This window comes from Meles meles, chromosome 1, assembly GCF_922984935.1.
Source record: "Meles meles chromosome 1, mMelMel3.1 paternal haplotype, whole genome shotgun sequence".
NCBI lineage: Eukaryota > Metazoa > Chordata > Mammalia > Carnivora > Mustelidae > Meles > Meles meles.
In genome coordinates this window covers 15,537,671-15,559,071 of record NC_060066.1, presented here as the reverse complement: position 1 = coordinate 15,559,071, position 21,401 = coordinate 15,537,671, and the positions used below count along the sequence as shown (strand labels likewise).

The 21,401-nt window shown below is 47.2% G+C and overlaps 1 protein-coding gene across 2 annotated transcripts in view; it reads left to right on the top strand.

The window, feature by feature from the left end:
- NSMCE2 (NSE2 (MMS21) homolog, SMC5-SMC6 complex SUMO ligase) overlaps positions 1 to 16,515 on the top strand; it is a 214,123-nt gene extending 197,608 nt beyond the window's left edge. For both annotated transcript variants that reach the window (XM_046015910.1, XM_046015903.1), the window contains 3 exons: positions 8,106 to 8,206; positions 8,625 to 8,731; positions 16,165 to 16,515. In XM_046015910.1, the coding sequence (XP_045871866.1) occupies positions 8,106 to 8,206; positions 8,625 to 8,731; positions 16,165 to 16,282 (326 nt within the window). In that variant the 3' untranslated portion in view covers positions 16,283 to 16,515. The remainder of the gene's footprint in view (positions 1 to 8,105; positions 8,207 to 8,624; positions 8,732 to 16,164) is intronic.
- The last annotated feature ends 4,886 nt before the right edge of the window (positions 16,516 to 21,401 follow it).

The window sequence follows — 21,401 nt, the reverse complement described above, 5'->3', positions numbered from 1 at the left end:
GGTGGCTCAGTGGGTTAAGCCGCTGCCTTCGGCTCAGGTCATGATCTCAGGGTCCTGGGATCGAGCCCCGCATCGGGCTCTCTGCTCAGCGGGGAGCCTGCTTCCCTTCCTCTCTCTCTCTGCCTGCCTCTCTGCCTACTTGTGATCTCTGTCTGTCAAATAAATAAATAAAATCTTTAAAAATAAAAAAATAAAAAATAAATAAATCGAACCTTCACATTTTGACATATGACATATTTTGACTATATTTAAATAAATGGAGGCAAATTAATACATGATGTCAGCTGAGGACAAAGGATATGTCCGAAACAAGAGTAGATAAATTAACAAGTACAGGATAATGTGAAAGGGTCCATCTTTTTAAAATGTCAGCTCACTTGGAAGAAGAAATGATCTAATAAAACTGTTCGTTCGGTTTACTTTCAAGATCTTGGGAGAGTGTGTTGAAAGAGCCATGGAAGTGAAAACAGGCAGCAGATTGAAGACCTCGATAGTGCTGTGTCAGCCAACCACAAGTGGGCTCATTCAGGCCTCACTCTGCCCTGAGGCATGGAAGCACTCATCCTGTTTCAAAACCTGGATTGGACAGTCATGTCGTTTCTCTTGGGGTGATTCCACAGCACGTGATTTTTATTTAATTGAGCGTATATGTTGTACACACCCACTCTACACTAGCTCTGGGGGAATTCTGAATAATAATATTAATAATCATAACAGTATTTACTGATCACCTGCTGTTTGTCCGATACCATTCCAAGAACTTTTTATAGATCAGCTCATTTAGTCTTCATACAGGTCCGTGAAGGAGGTATGATTATTAGCTCCATTTGACGACTGAGGAGACTGAAGCAAAGAAAAGATAAAGTAACTTGCCCAAGAGCACCCAGCTAAAAGTGATGCAATCAGGATTCGAACCCAGGCAGGCTGTCTGCAGAGCCCACGTTCCTAATTACAGTAGTTCCCATTTCTTACCTCCCAGAAGAACCTGGCTTGCTCACCACTTTCTCCTGGAAGTTCATCTTCATTCTTCACCCCACCTTCAGAGATCCTCTGGGTTACTTGTGTACTTTGTTCAAAACACATGTATGATTTCACATTTATTATTATTATGTTTATTGCACAAAATGTTAGTATTTATAACTGTCTCTCCTACAAGACCCAATCTTAATCCTCTTTGCATCTAGACCTGGCATTTGTGTGGTGTTTGGCTGAGAGCAGATGTCCAGTAAGTGCAGCTTGAGTTGAGTTGGCTTGACTTGAACATACAGTGCTTCTCCTCAAGGAGCTTTTGGTCTACCTGGAAAACAGTTTCTGTCTACATGAAGCAACTGAATAATGAAGAAGTTCAAGTTAAGAAGATAGTAGAGCCAGTATTACTGGATTTCAAAGAAGGAGATTGGCTGCAGGGACTGGGGTTGGATGGGGTTGGATTGGATAGCTTCTCCAAGTACATAGAATCTGAGTTGAGTACAGATTACAGCTAAGAAAAGGAAGAATCCTGATCAGAATGTTGACCTGAGGAGGCTATGAGTGAAGTGCTCAGATTGAAGGGGGCAGCAGAACTGCATCAGAAATGTAGGTTGAAAGAGCCTTATCAGTGACACAGATCAGAGGTGAGCTCCTCAGAGAGGCCAACCCTGTTCTCTCCCTGGAGCTTCTTTCCACAGTGTCTTGTACATGCATCATCCTCGCAAGACTGCTTTGTACTGTATATGTAAGTTCCTGTGTGACTGAGTTCCCTGAGGGCAAGGACCGTTCTTTGCCAACACCAAGGACGGTACCTGGCACATCATAGTGGTCAAAATAATAATAGTGGCAGTAGCAATTTACAACTATATAAGTATGTAACATTGATATATAGATATAGATATACATATATATATACACACACACACACACATATATATATATCATAACATTTACTAGATTCTTATTATGTTCTAGCCAGTGTTCTGATTGAATTGTATTAATTCAATCTCTGTTGAATTTTACTGTGCTGTGAAGGTTATGACATCTTGGGAATCTTTAATTATGTAGACCCTTTCTGGACATGATCTACATCTTAATTCTGCAAAAGCTGCACACACGCACGCAAACACACACACACACACACACACACACACACACACACAGCAGAATCTGAACTGGAGCCTGCAACTGTTGGAAACCAGGAATCTGTTTGTCCAGTGGTGCCCAACCAAGCAGCTAGTGTTCAGGACAGGCCACCCATCCCAGAAAGAAACTGAGAGACAGTGCTGGGCAACCAACAGTCCAGTAGAGTGGACCATAAAACAGCGCGTGCGCACGCACGCGCACACACACACACACACACACACACACACACACTGCTCTTAATTCCAAGCCAAAGAGACTGGGCCTGCTGACGTACTTCCTTTTCTACTTAGAGTCTCAGCCCAGCTCACAGGTGGGGCCACTCCTAGACCCAGCTGTAGGTTACAGGCTATGGGGCAGGAGAAACAGTCAGGAACTGACCTGGACACACGCAGCGTTTCAATTGGAATCAGTGTTCTTTTGCCCATTAGGGAGGCCCCCCCTTACAAATCTTCCCTGTACTGGGTCAGCCCCTCCAAATACGCTGTACTAGAACAGTGCAAGGAAAATATGCTGGACAGGGCAGTAAGCGTTTCGAGCAGTCAGGAGATGTTTGCAAAGTATTTTCTTCGTATGCCGCTAACGTTCAAGAGAAAAGTACTTTCAGAAAAATGTTCAGTCTTAATTGAAAAAGCACACAGTAATCAACTTTTATTCCCAGCTGGCATGAAACTGTCTTACTGGTAGCCAAATTTGGGATGCCTGAAGACAGACAAATGACTAATACTCGGGCTGTGTGTGGCCAGGACCAAATGTATTTTCTGACCACAAGACCATGTCTGGACTCTCCTTTATAATTACCACACGGCCTACTATAATTGTAAAACTTATATTTACTTCCTGCCTTTGACATGTAATTCAGGGTCCAAGCCTGCACCCCAAGCTGGAGTGAAGTCGTCTCTGTTACTTGTTTAAACGCTATAAAGTCACCATTGTGCGAGGATGTGTGTGTGTTGCCATGTCTATTAAGTACGTTAAGGACACCCTTGTGAAAAGTGTGCCCACCCCTTGCCTTGTCAGATGAAGCGCTTTGTCAGGTGTGTAGTCAGATGTTTGTTGAACTATTCCTACATGCCAAGGACAGTTAGATTCTAAGAAACACCAGTAAGCGAGACCGCAAAGTCCCTTCTTTCCGGCAAGAGGACGAGGGAGGGGCAAGGAGGAAGGGAGGGAGACAGGCAAACAGCGCTTACAGATTTGTGCCTTGCAGAGTCACAACCCAGCCGTGAGAGAGCGTGCCGGGGGGGCCTCTTTTAGCTTGGGACGTCAGAGAAGGTAGGAATTGAGAGAAAGGGCTAGATTTGCTCAATTTAGACTTAAGGAATATAGTTTAGAACCAGTCGACAGAACTCGCCAATGGTTCAGATGTGAGGAGTGAAGGAAAATGAGTAATTAAGAATAATTCCAAAAGTCTTGACTTGAGCAGCTAGAAGGATGATGGCTGACTGGGGACCACTGAAGGCAGAGCCGTTTAGCTCTTCACCACCGGTCATAACTGACTGATCATGAACCCACGTCTTGGGGTTCAACAGATGCCCTCACCACCCCCTAACTTTACATCACAGGGGAATATTCATAAAATTTTGAAATTCTTTGGGCACTTGGTTACTACTTCAAGTATTTCCATGGTTTCTCTTTCCTCTTCATGTTCATTTTACGACATCTGGAGAAATCACATCCGAAGTTACTAACTCACACCCCGACACATCCCTTATGGGTACTCTGGAGACCTTAGTTCCTATCTGCACTTCCTCCGTCCGCACATGGCTTGGGTGCCCTGGGCCCAGGCGTGGACGGAAGGGGCAGATTTGAGATTTGCCCACCAGATCACAGGTTGGCCGCTGACACTTACTTCCAACAACAGGCCTGGTGTGTGTGCGTGAAACACAATATGACTAATTTTCATGTTTTTCACTTTATAATAAGGAAAACTTTTGCACTCTCTTTAATAATGATTAAATTGACTTAATCCACTTATTTCTTTATTATAATATCTCTATTTCCTACTTTTGCCTTAAAAATATTGTGGGGCTGAAGTTTTCTGGCCTATGCAGGAGGAATAATAATAACAGAGCTGTTCTTCAGAGGTATTTAGTGAGGATTAAAGGCAATAATGTATATAAGGTACTCGGTCCAGTGGTGGCTGTGTAGCAGGCAATAAACTTGAGGTGTTATTACTAATAAAATAGTAATCTGGGGGAGGAAAGTGTGGCTCCCAGAACCTACACACTGGTTGGAGTCTTCAAATTAAGCAGGCCAACAAAACAGAGCCGTACGCTGATTTACGAAATCCCTGCCTACCTCTGATCAAAACCTATAATGTCTTTAGATTGCAGATTTCTCAGGTGTTTGAGAGAATTAGGATAGATAACTTCAGTTTTAAAAACTCATTTTTTTTTCTCTCCAGTCTTCTTTTACCAAGCTTATCAACAAGTCTTACCTTTGGATCAACTAAATGCGTGTGACTGATAGTTACTGCCAGATGGGACCTTCCATTAGCACATCGGAGATCCCAACATTGATATCACTTTCTATAAATATCGATTTGGGGTGAGGAAATGTTCTCTCTCAAGAGAGGTTTAGCTATCGAGGATCTTTCTCTTTTTAGACTCCCGGTCCGTGAACTGTCACTCCCTGTTGGCCTTCTTCCTCCGTCTTACTTCGTCACCTTCGTTCGTGATCACGGATGTCAGTAGCCACCTACAGTTCTGAGTTCCCCACGCAGCCTTCCTTAGTGGTCGGCCTTGCTTTTGAGTTGTGCTTTGCTGCTTCCTCTACCTTTTCAAATTTAAAAATAGAGAAGAAAAAACAAACCCACAGCCTTTCGCATTGGCGGAACTCTGTTATTCATCTAACAGATTTTCTGGTGAATTCCATCGTATCACATATATAGTCAGAAATCTGCCATCAGGAAAAAAAAAATGTGCCATCAGTTCAGAAGAAGCTCTGTAAGAAATGGACAAAGAGAGACCTTAATTTTGACTTTCAAACACGCAATTAGAAGTTGGCAGTCGGCGCCCATAGGAGGCGGCTTTGGAAAGTAAATTAAAGAGACAGAGCACTCTTAGCTCTGGTCCTTGACTTTGCTCCTTGTCCACCTTTCCTGAGCCCTTGTGAACAGCCACTGGGTTGAGGAAGGACTCCTCTAGGAGCTAACAGTCACTCTCTGAATACCAAAGACAGGTCCGGGGAAGCACGAAACCCTTCATAGGTCCCATCCCACATCACAGCAAACATACTACAATATGGCAACCTCCACGTTAAATACACTTTCATTGCTGACAGAATTTTTTGAAGGTATCTTTATAGTTTTTTGTTTGTTTTTTTAAAGATTTTATTTGTTTATTTGAGAGAGAGAGCATGAGCAAGAGAGCAGAAGCAGAAGGAACAGCAGAGGCAGAGGGAGAAGCAGGCTCCCCACTGAGCAGGAGCCCGATGCGGGGCTCGATCCCAGGACCCTGAAGGCAGACGCTCAACTAGCTGAGCCAACTAGACACCCCAAAAATATCTTTATAGTCTTGCTTTAGAAATAGGTTGATTACAAGTAACTAGCAATTGGCTATTAATTTATCAGCAATTACCTTAGCATACCTGGGAATTATTAAGTTTAAACCTAAATCCAGCCTACATGTAGCTTCCAAGTGAAACATTTTTGATTACCAACTCAACGCTTTTTTAAAAATATTTTATTTATTTGAGAGAGAGAGAGTGAGAGAGAGAGCACAAGTTGGCCTGGGGCAGCAGGGGCAGAGGCAGAGAGAAGCAGGCTCTCCACTGAGCAGGGAGCCCAACGTGGGACTCGATCCCAGGACCCAGGGATCATGACCTAAGCCAAAGGGAGATGCTTAACAACTAAGCCACCTGTGCACCCCGGCCTAGACATTTGTACAGGTCCTTGAAAGGCTAAAAGGTACCATACCTGAGTGGCCAATGGTTAAAGATGCCCTACCTGGGAAGTCCTGTGCTCTGAATTCTCTACCCCTGCCTTCTTCAAAGAATGAGAGCTGCTTTGAGGGACACTTCTCTAGGGAAACACAACAAGCTGACATACAGGTAGCAATAGTCTGTAAAATAAGGTGAAATCCCTACAAAAACAGAGTAACTAGGGGCAGAATCCCTGGTGCCAGCCATTAGTTCACTGGGTAACCTTGAACATGTGCTCTGTGGCCCTTTTCCTGCCCCCAGTGACACTTTTCTGGACAGGCACTCCATCTGGCCCAGGTTGGAGGCCCGGGCCATCAGTTCTAGGAAAAGAACGGTATGCAGGACCATCTGAACCTGAGACAGGGGTCTCCCTCTTACATTAAAAACAAAGCAGTTTTTAACATTGATGTTATTTTGCCAGAATGAAAGAAGGAAGGGGAGACAAAAGGCAGTAAGGACAGGAAGGGGGGGAAAAAAGAGGAAGGAAAACTCTGTCAACACTTGCATTTAAAAAAAGCTATTGATCTTTGATGTCTATACAAAATGATGTCTCCCTTCTCCAGAGGGAAAGGCTTTCACATGAGATACTCAGTCTCATTACCCCCCTCGGAAGCCATGCATCATCTTTCTGCCCTCAGTAAGGAGCAAGTGTGATGAAGTGAAAAGAACGTAAATTTCAGGATCAAATAGTCTCTGCAAAGGCAGCTTTACCGTGTGTGTGCTTAGAGTTCTCAAAGTGTGGGCCAGGGACCTCTAGGGTTCTCCCAGGGCCTTTCCGGGTACCCGCGAGGTCCTGACTATATTCATGATAATACGAAGATGTCACTTGTCTTTTTCACTCTCTCTCTTTCCATAAGTATATTTTTCCAGACGCTTCATGACATGACTTCGCAACAGACTGGATGCATATACAGATATCAAAAGTCCACTAAACTATTTAAAAATTTTATTTATTTATGTACTGAGAAAGAGAGCAAGTGGGGGAGGGGCAGACAGAGCAGGAGAGAATCTGAAGCAGACTCCCTGCTGAATGTGGAGCCCCATGCAGGGCTCAGTCTCACCACCCTGAGATGCGACCCAAGCTGAAATCCAGAGTCAGACGCTCAATCCACTGAGCCACCCAGGTGCCCCTCAAAATCCAACTGTCTTCTGTTAAGCCAAACAATAAAGATATTTTCAAAAATGTAAAAGCAATGCCACTCTAATTGGAGATTACTTTTAGTTTTAAAAATACCATTATGTTAATAGGTAATGGAATTTTTTTTTTTAAGTTTTATTACTTTAAGTAATCTCTACACCCAGTGTGGGGCTCGAACTCGCAACCCTGATATCAAGAGTCACATACTCTACTGACGAAGCCAGCCAAATAGCCCAGGAGCCTTTTTGGGGTTTTGTGGGGTTTGTTTTTGTTTTTGTTTTTAATGAACTGATAAATGCGTATTTTCAAAATCCTTAGTCTTAATGTCTGCTCTGGCAAATATTGATAACTATAACCCCAAATAAGGTTTTTGGGGTCCTCGATAATATCGAAAAGTGTAAAAAAGTGTCCTAAGACCAAAAAGTTGGAGAGCCCCTGAGCTAGCTAATCGTATTTACCATTTATTGAATGTTTCCTTGTGCCAGGGGCTTTGTAAAGCATGCTGCATTTTTATCTCCTTTAATCTTTGCAACAAAGCTATAAAGTAGAGGCTTTCAACAAAGATCTTGCTAGCCCAAGGTCTCACAGCTGGAAGTGAAAGAGATAACCAGGCCCTTCTGACTCCAAAGCCACATTCTTGATTACTGGACAGTACTCCCTCACAAATTAATTCTTTGAAAAAGTTATCTCACTGCTCTGATTCTGTTTCCTTATCAAAAATGGGCAGAATCCTACCTACCCTGCAGGATTCTCTTAAGAGCTGAAGAGTTAATGCGCATCCGAATGCCTAGCAGGGTTGCCTAGCACCCAGCAGACCCTGAGAAACCATTAACCTCCTTCCTCCCTTCCTTCCATTCCTTCCTTCCATTCCCTCCTGTCCTTGGCACGTGTTAGACCAACGTGGCTCAGCAACTTCCCTTTTTCTCTCTAGATGGTCTTCCAGCCGACAGAGAGGCCGATGGAACAGAAGGAGTTGATGAAGATATGATTGTGACCCAAAGTCAGACCAACTTCATCTGCCCCATTACGCAGGTACTCTCTCCTCCTTCCTTCCCAGAAAGACAAAGCCGTTCGCTTCGTAGAAGACTCCTGTTTGCGTTCTAACTTGATTTCACATCTAGGGTAAGGAGGGAGGAAAGGAAAGTGATGAGGTCCAGGAGGATATGGGGGAGGTTCCCTGGACTGGCAAGATTTTTCAGTCAACCATGCCCTGAGGGATCCTGGAGGAAATTCTAGGCCCACGGGCCAGCTGACATTGGTGCCACGGTCTCCCTGCGTTTTCCTCCGTGGCCATCTGCCCCAACAGTGATCCAAAGCCACGAGGCTGCGTGGCTGAACACGGGAAGCCCCCAGAGGAGGAAAAAACAATTCCAAATAATCGGTGACTTGGAGAAGTTCCCGAAAGTGGATCATTCTCATTCCTGAAAGCTGAATGTCTCCTTGATTGCAGGTGGAAATGAAGAAACCGGTGAAAAATAAAGTGTGCGGACACACCTACGAAGAGGAAGCCATCGTGCGCATGATTGAGTCCAAACACAGGCGGAAGAAAAAGGCCTGGTGAGTCGGCACCGGAAGGGAAGGGAGCCTTCCCCGTGGTGGTCAGTCGGCAGTGGTGTGCTCATGCTAGAGGAAAAGACACTTCCCTGTCCCCCCTAAAGCCCACTCCCCTCCTTCGTAGTGTAAGCACGGAAGCCGGCTTTCTGGAAAAACAATACACGACGGAAAAGTGAGTCGTTTGCTCAGGAAGGAGCTGAAGCAACTTCAGCCACACCTTCGAGAGAGGAGGGAAAGGAATCGGGTGCAAGTTTCCTCACTAAAGAATAAGAAAGGTCATGAAATTGTGCTATAGCCTGAGAAAAGATGAAGGGGAACTGTGATACTAAGAGATTTCTTTTTCCCCTTCTGTGTATACTTACACACGAGGGAATGGCGAGTTTACTTGCATCCTGTGATCCAGGTAACTTGGTTAAGACGTTCTGAGGTAAGGTTTGTATCCAGGGGTCTTGATCAAGATTGAATTGTCAGGGAAGAAATTTCATATCGTTAATTATCTGAGTAACTTCCTGAAAGGTTCAAGTAAATTTGTGAATCACTTCAATGAGAATTTTTTTTAAATTGGAATGTTTGGAGAATCTACCTGTATTTTATATGTATTTCCAAATCCCCTTGCCACTCCCCCTCCCGCACATTCCCACCCACCCTGGTGCACAACCTTAGAGCCTGTGATAACATGGAATCCTGGGTTGGCTAGACTCACTATAATTCAGTTTGGCGTTTCTTGTGTTCTTATCGCAGAATTGTTGTAGGAATGGAATTGCAGGTGTGACCAGTTCTCAATGGACTTCTGATAACAGTCACTTTGATGTGTGGCTCCCTTCTCCATCACTCAGAAATTTGCTGGTGCAGACCCAGAATTGGAATTCCCCACCACTCCTCTATGGGCGTGGACTTAGAGATAGAGTATTCCAGACTCGAGATATCTTGATGGTCATTCAGTCAAGTCATTCACCCTATTTGTCCCAGAAAAATGCCCTCATGGCTGCAAAATTAAGAGTGTTCAAGTACATTTGTATCCGTTTTGAGTTTCTGCTTACCGTTGAAATGTTGGATTTCCCTAGTGACCCTTCCACTTTCCCTGTGAATATAATTTCTTTTGTTTCTGGACTTCTAAGCCTTCCCTTGCCACTGCCTTTTTTCTGTGTTCATTCTCTGAGAAACAACCTTTTAGTTTGCAAAAATGGTGATTGCTGAGAATAGATATTGCCAGATAGTTCTGTTTCACAGCTCTTGCTTTCTTAAAGTTTGTGATAGGCACTGAGAGCGAAGCACATTTCTCACACCAGTCCCAGGGTGGGGATGGTGACTTCACGAACAGGCTCATTCACGTGTCAGTGGGTCTTCCTAATCACGTGTTCGACGTTCTAACGTCCTTTGGCTTTTTTGAGTTGTACGTGCTAGTTGGACACACGCGAGCAACATTTGTCACTTAGAAAAGTATCTTTTTTCTGTCGTGCTTCTTTACCATGAGCATAGATTCAGCAAACTGCAGATTCTCATAGCTTAATAACGATTATTAATGTTTAACATAGATAATAACGATTAAGTCCAAGTGGAAGAAGTGGGGGGGGGGTTTCAGAGAGAAGGTGGTATTTTTACTGGGCATTGAAAAAAATGAGAAGAATTTCAGAGAATGGTGAAGAAGAGTCCTTCTGGCCAACAGGCTCGCCCCATTCAGAGCCTGTTCTGCTTGGTGGTCAGAAGGTACGGTTGTGGTTACTGTGTGAGAGGGAGAGTAGAAGGAAGCTGTGCATAAGTACAGGAAGGAGCGTGGTGTAAAGACTCATTATAGAGATGTTATATGTCATGATTTCATTAGTTTCCTCATCTATAAATTGCTGATAACGATTGTAATTGCCTCCCTGGTATGTTTGAAACTCGAATAAGATATAGTTGAAGTACTTTCAGGCCCGGCCCGTGGTAAGACTTGGTAAACTGTACCCGCCGCCCCCCACCCCCGCCGCCGCCCTCATTCTTGCCACCATTATTCTGCAGGCATGAGACAGCACCGCAGGGTTTTGAGGGAATAAGGTGACTCAAGCTGGAGGTTAGGAAGTTACTCTAATACAACCCAAGAGGTGGGTTAACAAGGCATGAGGTGACAACGTCAGTGAGAATGTTTGCAGGAGATGAAGTTACAGATGACAGGAGCCTGACCGAGGCAAGAGTCTGAGGCAGAAGGGAATGAGAACGGAGGCACAGCTGGCAGGATTTGGCAACTGAGAGTTGAAGGGAGGAAGAAGGAGTAGAGGGTATTTCTAAACCGGGTGTCCAGAAGGGGTCATTAACCTACAGAGAGGGTAGGAGTGACGAACACATTTAGGAAGGATTATGAGAGGCACAGCTGGGGTCACGCGAAGCTTGGGGTCATTGCAGCACAGCCAACTTGGAAGTGTCTGGAAGGCACAGAAAATGTGAGGCGCTGAACCCGGGAGAGAGCTCTGAGCTCAAGATGTCACGGAGAGATTATTGGTAGAGGAGTCAGACCCACTCACCTGCCCCTCAGGGGCAGCTCTGGGTGGCACTTGACAGTTGGCTGAGAGCCACCAAGGACGGGACTGTGGTCTGGCTCCGGGTAGCATGAGGCCCGCGGCCAGCCCCACTCTGCTCACCACCCGCCTCAGGGCCCTCTGTGGACCCTCAGAAAGGCACCGCACTCATTAAAGGAAAGGCAGTCAGAGGAAGAAGACCCCCGTGAAGCCATCTGAGGCGCAGCCCGACGAGCCAGGAAGAGAGATAGGGGAGGTGTCTCTCCTCCCCTAGGAGCAGTGGGGGCGGTGGGCACAGTCCTGGAGACAGGCTGCATTTGGCGCCAGATTACACCACGGGGCCTCTTCATCAGCTATTCCAGAGCTTCCTGACAGAGCGCGCAGCAGTGTCATTTCCCATGATGCATGTGAGCCTGAGGAGCCGTTCTAGGTCCCCTTTGTTTAAAAATGTCTGTGACACATCCAGCTTGAGAAATCTCAGTCCTTCCTCCTAGATGGTTCTAGTTAACGTTTTTTTTTTTTTTTTTTAATTTTTATTTATTTGACAGAGAGAAATCACAACTAGGCAGAGAGGCAGGCAGAGAGAGAGGAGGAAGCAGGCTCCCCGCGGAGCGGAGAGCCCGACGTGGGGCTCGATCCCAGGACCCCGAGATCATGACCCGAGCCGAAGGCAGAGGCTTTAACCCACTGAGCCACCCAGGCGCCCCTCTAGTTAACGTTTTGTCAGACTGGAGCTCCAGGTACCTCGTATGACTGGGCGTTGACTGGAATTGTCCTGGCCGTGCTTAGTCTCTGCGATCCCTCTCCTCTGGTGTGAGTCAGGAGAAAATTGTGGAGACTCTCAGTCCTCACTAAATACGGTAGTTAAAATAATTTCCTGAATAACTAGGCTGTGCGTTATCTCTCTAACAGAGCTGCCTTATGATTGTCACAGTAATAAGATATTTCCAGTGTTCCACAGTCACATCGTTCTTTTTTGCTGAGGAACAGGAACTGTGTGTAGCAAACAGTCCCACTGAACAGCACGTGGAGTAAAATCAAGCTGAGTCGGAATGTGTCGTTGAAGAGCCGAGCGCTAACGTCGTGCTCACCAACCCTAGTTCACTCCCGGCCCGCGGGCCGTCCAGCCTCTCAGAGACAGAACAGAAATAACAGCAGCATCTCATGGGATCTTAGGATTAAAGAAACAGTGGGGAAATTCCAGCTGAGGCCTGGACCAGCGCCTTTTTGGCAGTGGAGAAGCAAACCACTAATGGGAAGGCTCCTTTGGAACTACAGAACGCTCAGCAAATCGCGGTAGGGTTAGAAAGGTCCAGACTGTCCGTGTTGTTGTTACTTACGTCATCGCTCCGTGACATGTTACTTTAAACATGGACAGTTACTTGGTGTGTTTAGGTGGGACGGGAATCCATCCCACTCAGACTTCCAGAGGTATCCATAGACCTCCTCCCAGAGCTGGATTGGACCTTGGAATTCTTGCGACCTGGATCCACGAGCTCACAGGACTCCGAATCTTGTACGCGAGAGCTGAGACCGAGGCCCAGATCCCTGCAGCCTCTGGGACCCCGAGACCCGGGCTTCCTTTGCTCAGTAGACACTTCCATGCTCGCTCGATGCTCTGATGGAATGTTCTGCCCTGTCAGTGACCCGAGTGGAGGATCCAGCCTCTCCTCCGAGACCTGTAGGTCTGACTGCTCACAGTGATGACTTGAGAGCTTAGGATCGGGTTTGGCCACACCTGGCTTGCTCACCGGGGTGTCCTGGGATTAACGCACTAACGCTTCCACAGAGTGTTGTGAGGAGTGCCCTGATTCTGTATCGTGTCATTGTGGCCTTGTCTTATCCTCTGTAGCTGAAAAGCCTGTGTTTGTTTGTTTGAGATAGGGTGACAGCAAAGGCTCTCCCTCTGCTCCTGAATCAACCTCTCCTCCAGGAAGTCTTCCCTGAGCCGTCACTCAGGCTGGGCCAAGCGCGCCCTGTCACGCTGCCGCCGCAGCTCCTGCGTCCTGCTCGCCCGTGTCCCGGCCGCCCGCATCCCGCCAGCATCCTCTGGGGCAGCCTCCTCTCCATGGGCTCCTTGGGAGCAGAAGCTGCAGACTAGAGCGGAAACCTGAGCCAGTTCCTCAAGCCTCGTCCCACACTGTCCTCCTTATTGCTCCCAGAGGCCCTCTGTTCATTGTCGTCTTCGTGACGGAAGAAACTGGGGCAAGGGAATGAAAGCCACTTGCCCAGCGGGTCACGGCCATGAGGCTCGAGCCCACATCTCTTTCACTCTTGAGCCTGCGTTTGTGTCAAGAGGCCGTCAGCTCCCTTCAGGAAGGCTTTTGGGTGAATGCCTCTGTCCCCCAGAGTTGCTCCCTTAAGTGAGGTCACACTTCTTTGTTTGGGACACAGGTCACCCTGGGCTCCATCCCTTTGTGCCCCGGTGAGGAGTGAGCCTGCAGGCTTGGCAGCTAGTGAGTGCTTCATCCTGTCAGAGGTCCTCAGAGCCCGCTCACATGCCGACCGAGCAGCTGATGTCACCAGGAAGTCCTCCCCGCCTCGGTCCCCACATCCCCCTCCACGCATATCCACCGCCTGGCTGTCGGGTGGAAGACTTGGTTCTCGGGAGTGGGGAGGACTCCCGGCCCGCCGTCACAGTGCACGTTCACCAAGTGACACGTGTGACGTGAGGGTGACCCAGCGCATGGCATGCCGGGGACCTACTATGGGTTGCATTTCCGTGCCGCAGAAGGTGGAGTGATGGAAAATGTCCTTTGTGAAGTCGTGAAAGTGTCCATATCCTTCTCGTAATGGCAGCTGGTAACTTGCAGGGTTAGAGAAGCCGTTCGCTGTGAGCAGCCAGTGCAGGACCGGCCTCCGCGCCCCCAGGCCTCCCCCAGCGCAGAGCCGGGGGGTGGGGGGGGCGGACGGAGGTGTACTTGGCCAGACACCTGATCCTTTCCCACCAGGGCCTTTTTACAATCACATTTTAAGACAGTCCCTGCCCATACAGGGCACATTTCATGGTTTTAAAAATAAATATTGTTAGCAAGCATGTTATCCATAGCATTGATTGATGCCTTTCTTATATAAAGACACGTTGGTCCAGAAAGCACAGAGAGAATGTTCTCCTTCATGTTGAACAACGAGGCTTCCTCCCATGGACAAATCAGAGTTCCCATGATCCGCTTTCTTCCCCTTCTGCTTCCTGTCTTTTGTCTTGTATTTGTTATTTTTGATCTTGTCTTGTAACTGTATTTTTTTTTTTTTTTTTGGTCTTAATATACCTGTGCTTTTCGGAGAGTTGTCTCAGATCACTGGGCCGGAGCCGTGTGTGGGCAGGAATCTAAATTTGTATTTACCAGACGGGTGCGTAGAACCCAGGCCAGGGCTGGGCAAGGGCACGCACGAATGCATGCGTGTACGCATCGTGAACGTGCAGGATACAGGGAGATCAGGCACCTTAAAATGCGTCAGAAGAGAGATGATCGGGGATGCTAGTCATAGGAGAGAATGAAGGGGACGACGGGTAATACTGAGCACTTTGCCTGGAGCCCTGGGAAATAGGAATTCTGCCCCCACTTCAAATCCAAGGGTGTAGAGGCCCAGAAAGAGAGCATTTGTTGCCTGTGGTCTCATCAGGAGCAAGTAGGTGTTGGCCATGATCAGAACCGGTCACCTTCACTCCGGAGACTGGGCACTCCACCTGACTGGCCAAGTCTACTTCCCGCTGAGAAGAAATCAGGTGACTTCCTCTGGCCTGCTGCCTTCAGAGGAGACCACATCCAAACAGAGCCATGGCTTTAAGTATCTCCCCCCATGGGTGACTCACACACTGATTTCCTCAGCCACAGCTTTTCCCCTGAGTCTCTGCCAGCCCACGCAGTCTCTCCACGGGAGGACTGGTGGGCATTTCGGAGGGAACGTAGACCAACGGGACTCCTGACTCCATCCCCAGCCTGGTTCGCCTATTGCTCCCCGTAGAGGTAAAGGGTACCCCCAATTAGCCCGTCGGCCGGGGACCCGCTCTGATGAAGCTCAGCCCTTCTCTTTCCTTACGCTGTGCCTCTGACCCCACAGCAAGTCCTAGAGGTTCTGTTTCCACTTCCTCCCTGATGACCACCGCCTCCAGCCTCTGCCACGCAACCCTCTGCCCCAGACCGTGGGGAGGCTCTCCTATTCTGCCCGCCTTCTGCATCAGCAGCCAGAGCCGGGGTATCTTAACATAAACCAAATCGCGTCCCTCCCCTATCTCAAACCCTTCAGGGTGTCCTTTTCATATGTAAAATATAATCCAGGGGCGCCGGGCTGGTTTCATTGGAGGAGCATGTGACTCCTGGTCTCAGGGTTGTGAGTTCAAGCACAACGTCGGGTGTTAAATAAATACTTAATACTACTTAAATAAATAAACTTTAAAAAAAATTTGTTTTTTTAATAATAAAATCCAAAGCCCACGTGACCCTCTGACCTCCTCTCCGAATGCCCTCTCTCTCTCTCTTCCCGGGCATCTCAGCCACCAAGTCGCTGCGTTCTCGCCGCGGCCTCTGCCAGGGTCACATGCAGCACTCGTTCTAGATCAGCGCTCCTCAGCAAGACGTGCCCTGACTCCAGCTAGAGAAGCCTCACCCCACCCTCTCTCCCTTGACCCCGCTTCCTTGCCTTCCTAGCACTTCATGTGAGCGAACCCACCGCACACGCTCTCTGGTGACTTAGGGACCATCTCTGTCCCTCACTGGAAAGTGCGCGCCGAGAAGTGGGCCCTGCTTGTCCCCTGCCTGTGCTCCCAGGGTTGGGCAGGGACGGGCTCAGGTAGGCAGTCGGTGAATAAATGAGTCAGTGCACATCGGTCCCGATTTCTAGAACATTCTCCGTTTGGCTAAAATATCTTCATTTAAATCCTTGTATGTGAGAGGCGTTTATGCCAAAGGCATCCGAGCTAAGTGATTTTCTTCTCCTTTACAGTTGCCCCAAAATTGGCTGTAGCCACACAGATGTGAGAATGTCTGATCTCATCCAGGATGAAGCACTCAGAAGGGCTATTGAGAACCACAACAAGAAGAAGAATCGCCCATCCGAGTAGGAGAAACTCACCTCCCTGCAGGGATGTCCGCAGCCTACCTCCTACCCCAGCCATCCGGAGAGAGCAGTGCTCCTCAGAGCACCTTGCTGGGCTGCATAGCATACTTTGTTGGGGTAAAACTTGAAGGTTTTAAGTGTAATTGGAAGCCTTTTTCTATGTCACAGCAAAAATCCAAGCATATTATATTGTTTATTTTTGAGTGTTCTATAATTTTAAATAAAACTTTGATTATCTGCAGCGTGTCCTATCTATGCACCTCCCAAGGTGTCAGCTGTTCCAATGGATGGGCGTGGCGGTGCCAGGCCTTTCTATTTCTACGGTTTCAGGCTGGTTTTTATTATGGTTTTAACTACACAAAGTCTTTCATAGGCTATGTAACGGAAGCGTGGAGAACACCGCCCCCCCCCCCCCCCCCCCCCCGCCTAGGCGAGAATTGTCTAACAATGACAGAATGAGGTTCCCAGGAAGACCCAGCTCGCTGACCTGTATCTGCTTTGCCTGTCCACAGTTCCCAGTACGTAAATGCTTCTGTTTGTCGTTCTGACCGACCCGCGCAGAATTGCTCCAGTGAACAGGCTTCTCGGTGCGACAACAGTCGGTGCCCCTAATGGAAACTTCGCTACAGCCCTCTGAGAGCCTGAGGTATCCTCAGAAGCAGCCACATCCTGACTGTCTCCACCCTGCCCGGTGCCTCTCTGCACGTGGCTTCAGGCTGCTGGGCCTTGCGGGTGTCCAACCCTGAAATAAAGATGTGGAGCGAGATGTCATCTCGTGTCCCTTCAGCCCCAGAAGTCTGTGGACTCAGGACCCGCCAGGTCTTTACGTTGAATATCTTCGATTCTGTTCCGGGTGAAGAGTGCTGATCTATTAAATGATCTCCACGGCAACCTTTTATCAACCAGAATAGTTAATTAAACCGGACGAGCCATCTACTACACTGGGAAGCCAAGAAGAGCTAACCATTTCTGGTTAGCTACCATGTCTGGAGCATTTACTGTGTACCAGGCGCCAGTCCCCTGCTTTACCTATGTATGTTCGCTCCTGTCATCTTCACTGCCTGCTGAGAACCGTACAAGTTTTGTTTTTTTTTTTTTAGATTTTATTTATTGATTTGAGAGAGAGCACAAGCAGGGTGAGGGGCAGAGGGAGAACAGGGCCCCCTGCTGAGCAGGGAGGCCGATGGTGGGACTCCATCCAGTGACTCTGGGATCCTGACCTGAGCCAAAGCCAGACGCTTAACTGATGGAGCCACCCGGGTGCCAGAAAGGTACAATTATTATTCCCACTTTGCAGATAAGTAAAATGAGGCACACAGAGCTCGTAAATGGCTGAGCTGGGACAGGACTTCAGGTAACCTGGTCCCAGAGTCTGAATTCCTAATCCTATACACTCCTCCTCCTCCCTATTGATTTATTTAGATGTAGAGATACACGCAAAAGTTCACATTTTTAAAAATGAAGCTTCCGTAAATAAATTCATTAAAATGCAGGAAACAATAGCTGCTAGGGAGTGAAGGCCATGAAATAGTACATATTTGAGCTTAAAAGCGTAGTCTCGGGGCACCTGGGTGGCTCAGTTGGAGAAGCATCCGACTCTTGATCTCGGCTCAGGTCGTGATCTCGGGTCGTGATGGGAGTCATGCTGGGAGTCATTCTTGTGGGAGTCAAGCCTGTGGGAGTCTCCCTCTCCCTCTCCCTCTGCCGCTTCCCACTGCATTCGCCCTCTCTCTCTCTCTCAAATAAATAAATAAATCTTAAAAATAAAAAAATCATAGTCTAAAATGGCAGGATTAATCTTGAAGACATTTCATGGAATTCAGAAAAGAGGGCGACATTCAGTTGTCCACAAGCTAAGTCAATTTGAATTTCTTAAGATGCTTCATCTGAATCAGACTTCCTGAGGAAATGATGATGTTTAAGCCAGAACAAACATACTTTTCATGGAATGTGGTTCCTTTGTGAAATACTTTGTTTCCTAAACAGATAGCGACAGGCATGAAATACTTACCCAAGATTTGATTTGTGTTTTCCCCTACTCTTTCTAAAGAGAATTCTGGAATATTGGTGTGGACACCAATATCAGTGAGGAAAAAAAAAAAAAAAAAAACGCAAAATGACACCATTCCACTGTGGAAAAGGTACAATCTTTGTATCCTGTGAAGCTTTTTCCTCTCTTTAGTCTTCAGAAGCTAGGTTTCATGAATTTATCTAGCCAATTCAAGACTTTGAAGTTTTATATAGAATTTATTTTCATTGAAAACTTGCTGTTTGGTTGTCATCATCAATCCGGCATATTTGTTAAATTTCTGTTACAGGAGTTTTCCCAAAAAGTGAAGCCTTTTCTTTAAATGAAGTTGTATTGTTTGTTGAAAGGACGGCAGGCTTAGTCAGAGGAGTCTCCATCCCCTTGTGCCCGGGGCAGCCCCGGAGTCCTGAGCTTACACAAGAGTGACATTTGAAACCCTGTTAGACACTGGAGCTAACTCAGTTTTGTTTCTTTTCCCAGATATGACTGATTGAAGACTTGGACAATGATACCCACGTGGCATTTTTTTTTTAATGCTAGTTCTTTTCAAGAACGTTCCATTAAGTTTAAAACACTCCCACAAACTCTGAAAGATAAGATAATTTATAGGCCACCTTCTATAGAGCTTCAGACACGGAGGGTCTGCTTCAGGCAGCTCCTGCGGTGAGCGCTCCTTTCCCCTGAACACCCCCGGACTTAAGTTTCATGTGAGGACAGAAATAAGTCACAGGCGGGGCCGGCTCCAAGGTCACTGTGAACTGATCTCCAGCTGCACAGTAGGCTTGGGCCTAAATGCCTCAATGTATCCCCAAAGTTAATCCTCCCTACAACCCTAGGAGGCTGTTGTTAGCACCCCCATTTTGCAGATGGGAAAGCCAAGGGCAAGCCAGGGTCATGGAGTCATTTGTCCGTGGTCACGCGCTTGTGTGGGGTACAGCCCGTATTGGAACAGAGCGGTGAGTGCAGAGGCAACCCCTGACCCACTAGGCTCTTGGTCCTGGGGCCGCAGAGGGCGCATGAACCATCAAACCTGCACTTCTATCCCATCGTCCTTATTTCCATCACTGAAACCACTGTTTTCCAGCTTGCAGATTCCCGTCCTCGCTTCCCTAGTTCCCTCCGCAAACACCCCGCCGAGTCCAGGCCCTCCACTTGCGTCACACTTAGAGTCTCTGACCGCTCTTCTTCCCCCTTGCCCTGTCACTCTGCTAGAAAACCAATGGGGTCACCTCACAGCCTCCTCAAAAGCGTTCCTGTCCTCAGGAATGGAGTTCAGTCCTGGCAGTCAGGATTCTGCCAGAGACCAGCTCCTACCCTGCTGACAGGATAGTCTCTGGGCTCCCCAGTGCCCTGGTCCTCCCCTCTCTTGTTGGCAGGGCTTCCTCTAGGGGGGCTCACCCTACTTGTCCTGGCTGGCTCTTACCGGCCACCTTGGGTGAGAGTCACTCCATCCTGCTGAGCCTTAGAGTTTTTGGGTGAACTAAAAGATTGGACTTCTTCCCAAGGTTTCCGCACACTCTACTATTCTGTGTCTTGTGCTCAATGAATCGGTCCTGAAGGAAGTGTCAGCCCTTTGGAAGGAAAACAGGCTGACAGGAAAATCAGTATATATTTGAACCAAATGGGTACATTGCCTCCTCAACTATTCATCCAACAAATACTTTTTAAGGTCCACTTTATGCCATGGTTTGTGTTAGTCTCTTTGGATACAAAAATCTCCCCTCCGAAGAGCTTACTGTCTAGTTGGGGCAGATAGATCTTTGGAAAACAAATTCCATCAAAGGTTATGTGAGTGCCGTGTGTAGGGGACAGTGGCACAAGGAAAGGAAATGCAGGAAAATTCCAAAACTGGAATTTGGAATCCAAAATTGGAATTCTTGAAAACAAGAAGTCTGCAGAACCTGATTGGGAGAATAGGGGGTGAATCACGAGGGTTTTATTGGAAACCCGTGGCGTTTGGGAGAGCTGCCTTCCAGCTTGTGTCAGACTCAGGAAGGGACTAACCCCTGACAAGAAGGCAGTAAAAAGAACAGGAGAAGAGCCCTCATGCCATGCCTCGGGAACTGCTAACTGGTGTGCCCCTTTGAAAAGTTTGGCTTTTGCAAAAGGAGTTAAACATAGAAGTTACTGCACAACCCAGCAAATCTCCTAGGCATCTACCCAAGAGAAGTCAAAACATGTTTCCACAGAGTCTTGTGTATGGACATTCATTAGTAGCATGACTTTAATAGCAAAAATGTGGAAGCCATCCAGATGTCCAGTTCAGGAATGGATGGACCAAACTGGGGCTCCGTACGGCGGGATATTGCCTGGCATCAGAAGGAATGAGGTACTTTTGAACTCCGTGCCATGCCATGGCTGAACATTATGCCGGGTGAAAGAAGCCAGTCACAAAGAGCATAGGGTGTCTGAATTAATTTCATCAAATGAGATGTCCAGAACAGACAAATCCATAGGGACAGAACCTTGATTACTGGTGTCCTGGGGCTGGGGGGTTGAAATGGGGAGAACCTTGCATGAGGGAATCACTTTGGGGTGAAGGACGTGTTCTAAAACCGGATTGCACAACTCTGGATTTACTAGAAGTCCCTGAATTCAGCCCTTCAAACAGGTGAATCTTATGGTGTATAAACGATGCAAACGAGCTGAGTGGGGATTGCTTTACAGGACAGAGAAGAGCGAGCCTCTCTTCATGGTCATGGTCACGGTCACGGTCATGGTCAGAAAGAGTGAGCAGCTATCAGTGCCCTAAATTCAACCAGTCATCCAGCCCCTATCAATATTCTCAGAAGTGTTTTTGAAGCTTAATCTTAAAGATTAGAGTGAAATAAGAATTCTGTTCAAGCCTCGGTCCCTAATCGCAGGATAGGAAGTAGCAATTCCCAAAGAAGTGTTAAGGGGCACCTGACTGACTTGGTCAGTAGAGCACACAACTCTCGCTGTCAGGGTGGTGAGTTCAAGCCCCGCACTGGGTGTGGAACCTACTTGAAACAATGTAAAAAATAAAGAACTGTTCAGGGTTAAGGAGAGAATAAGATTAAACAGTGACTGACAGCTCTAACAAACTTAATTCTACCTATTTCTATCTCTGTGT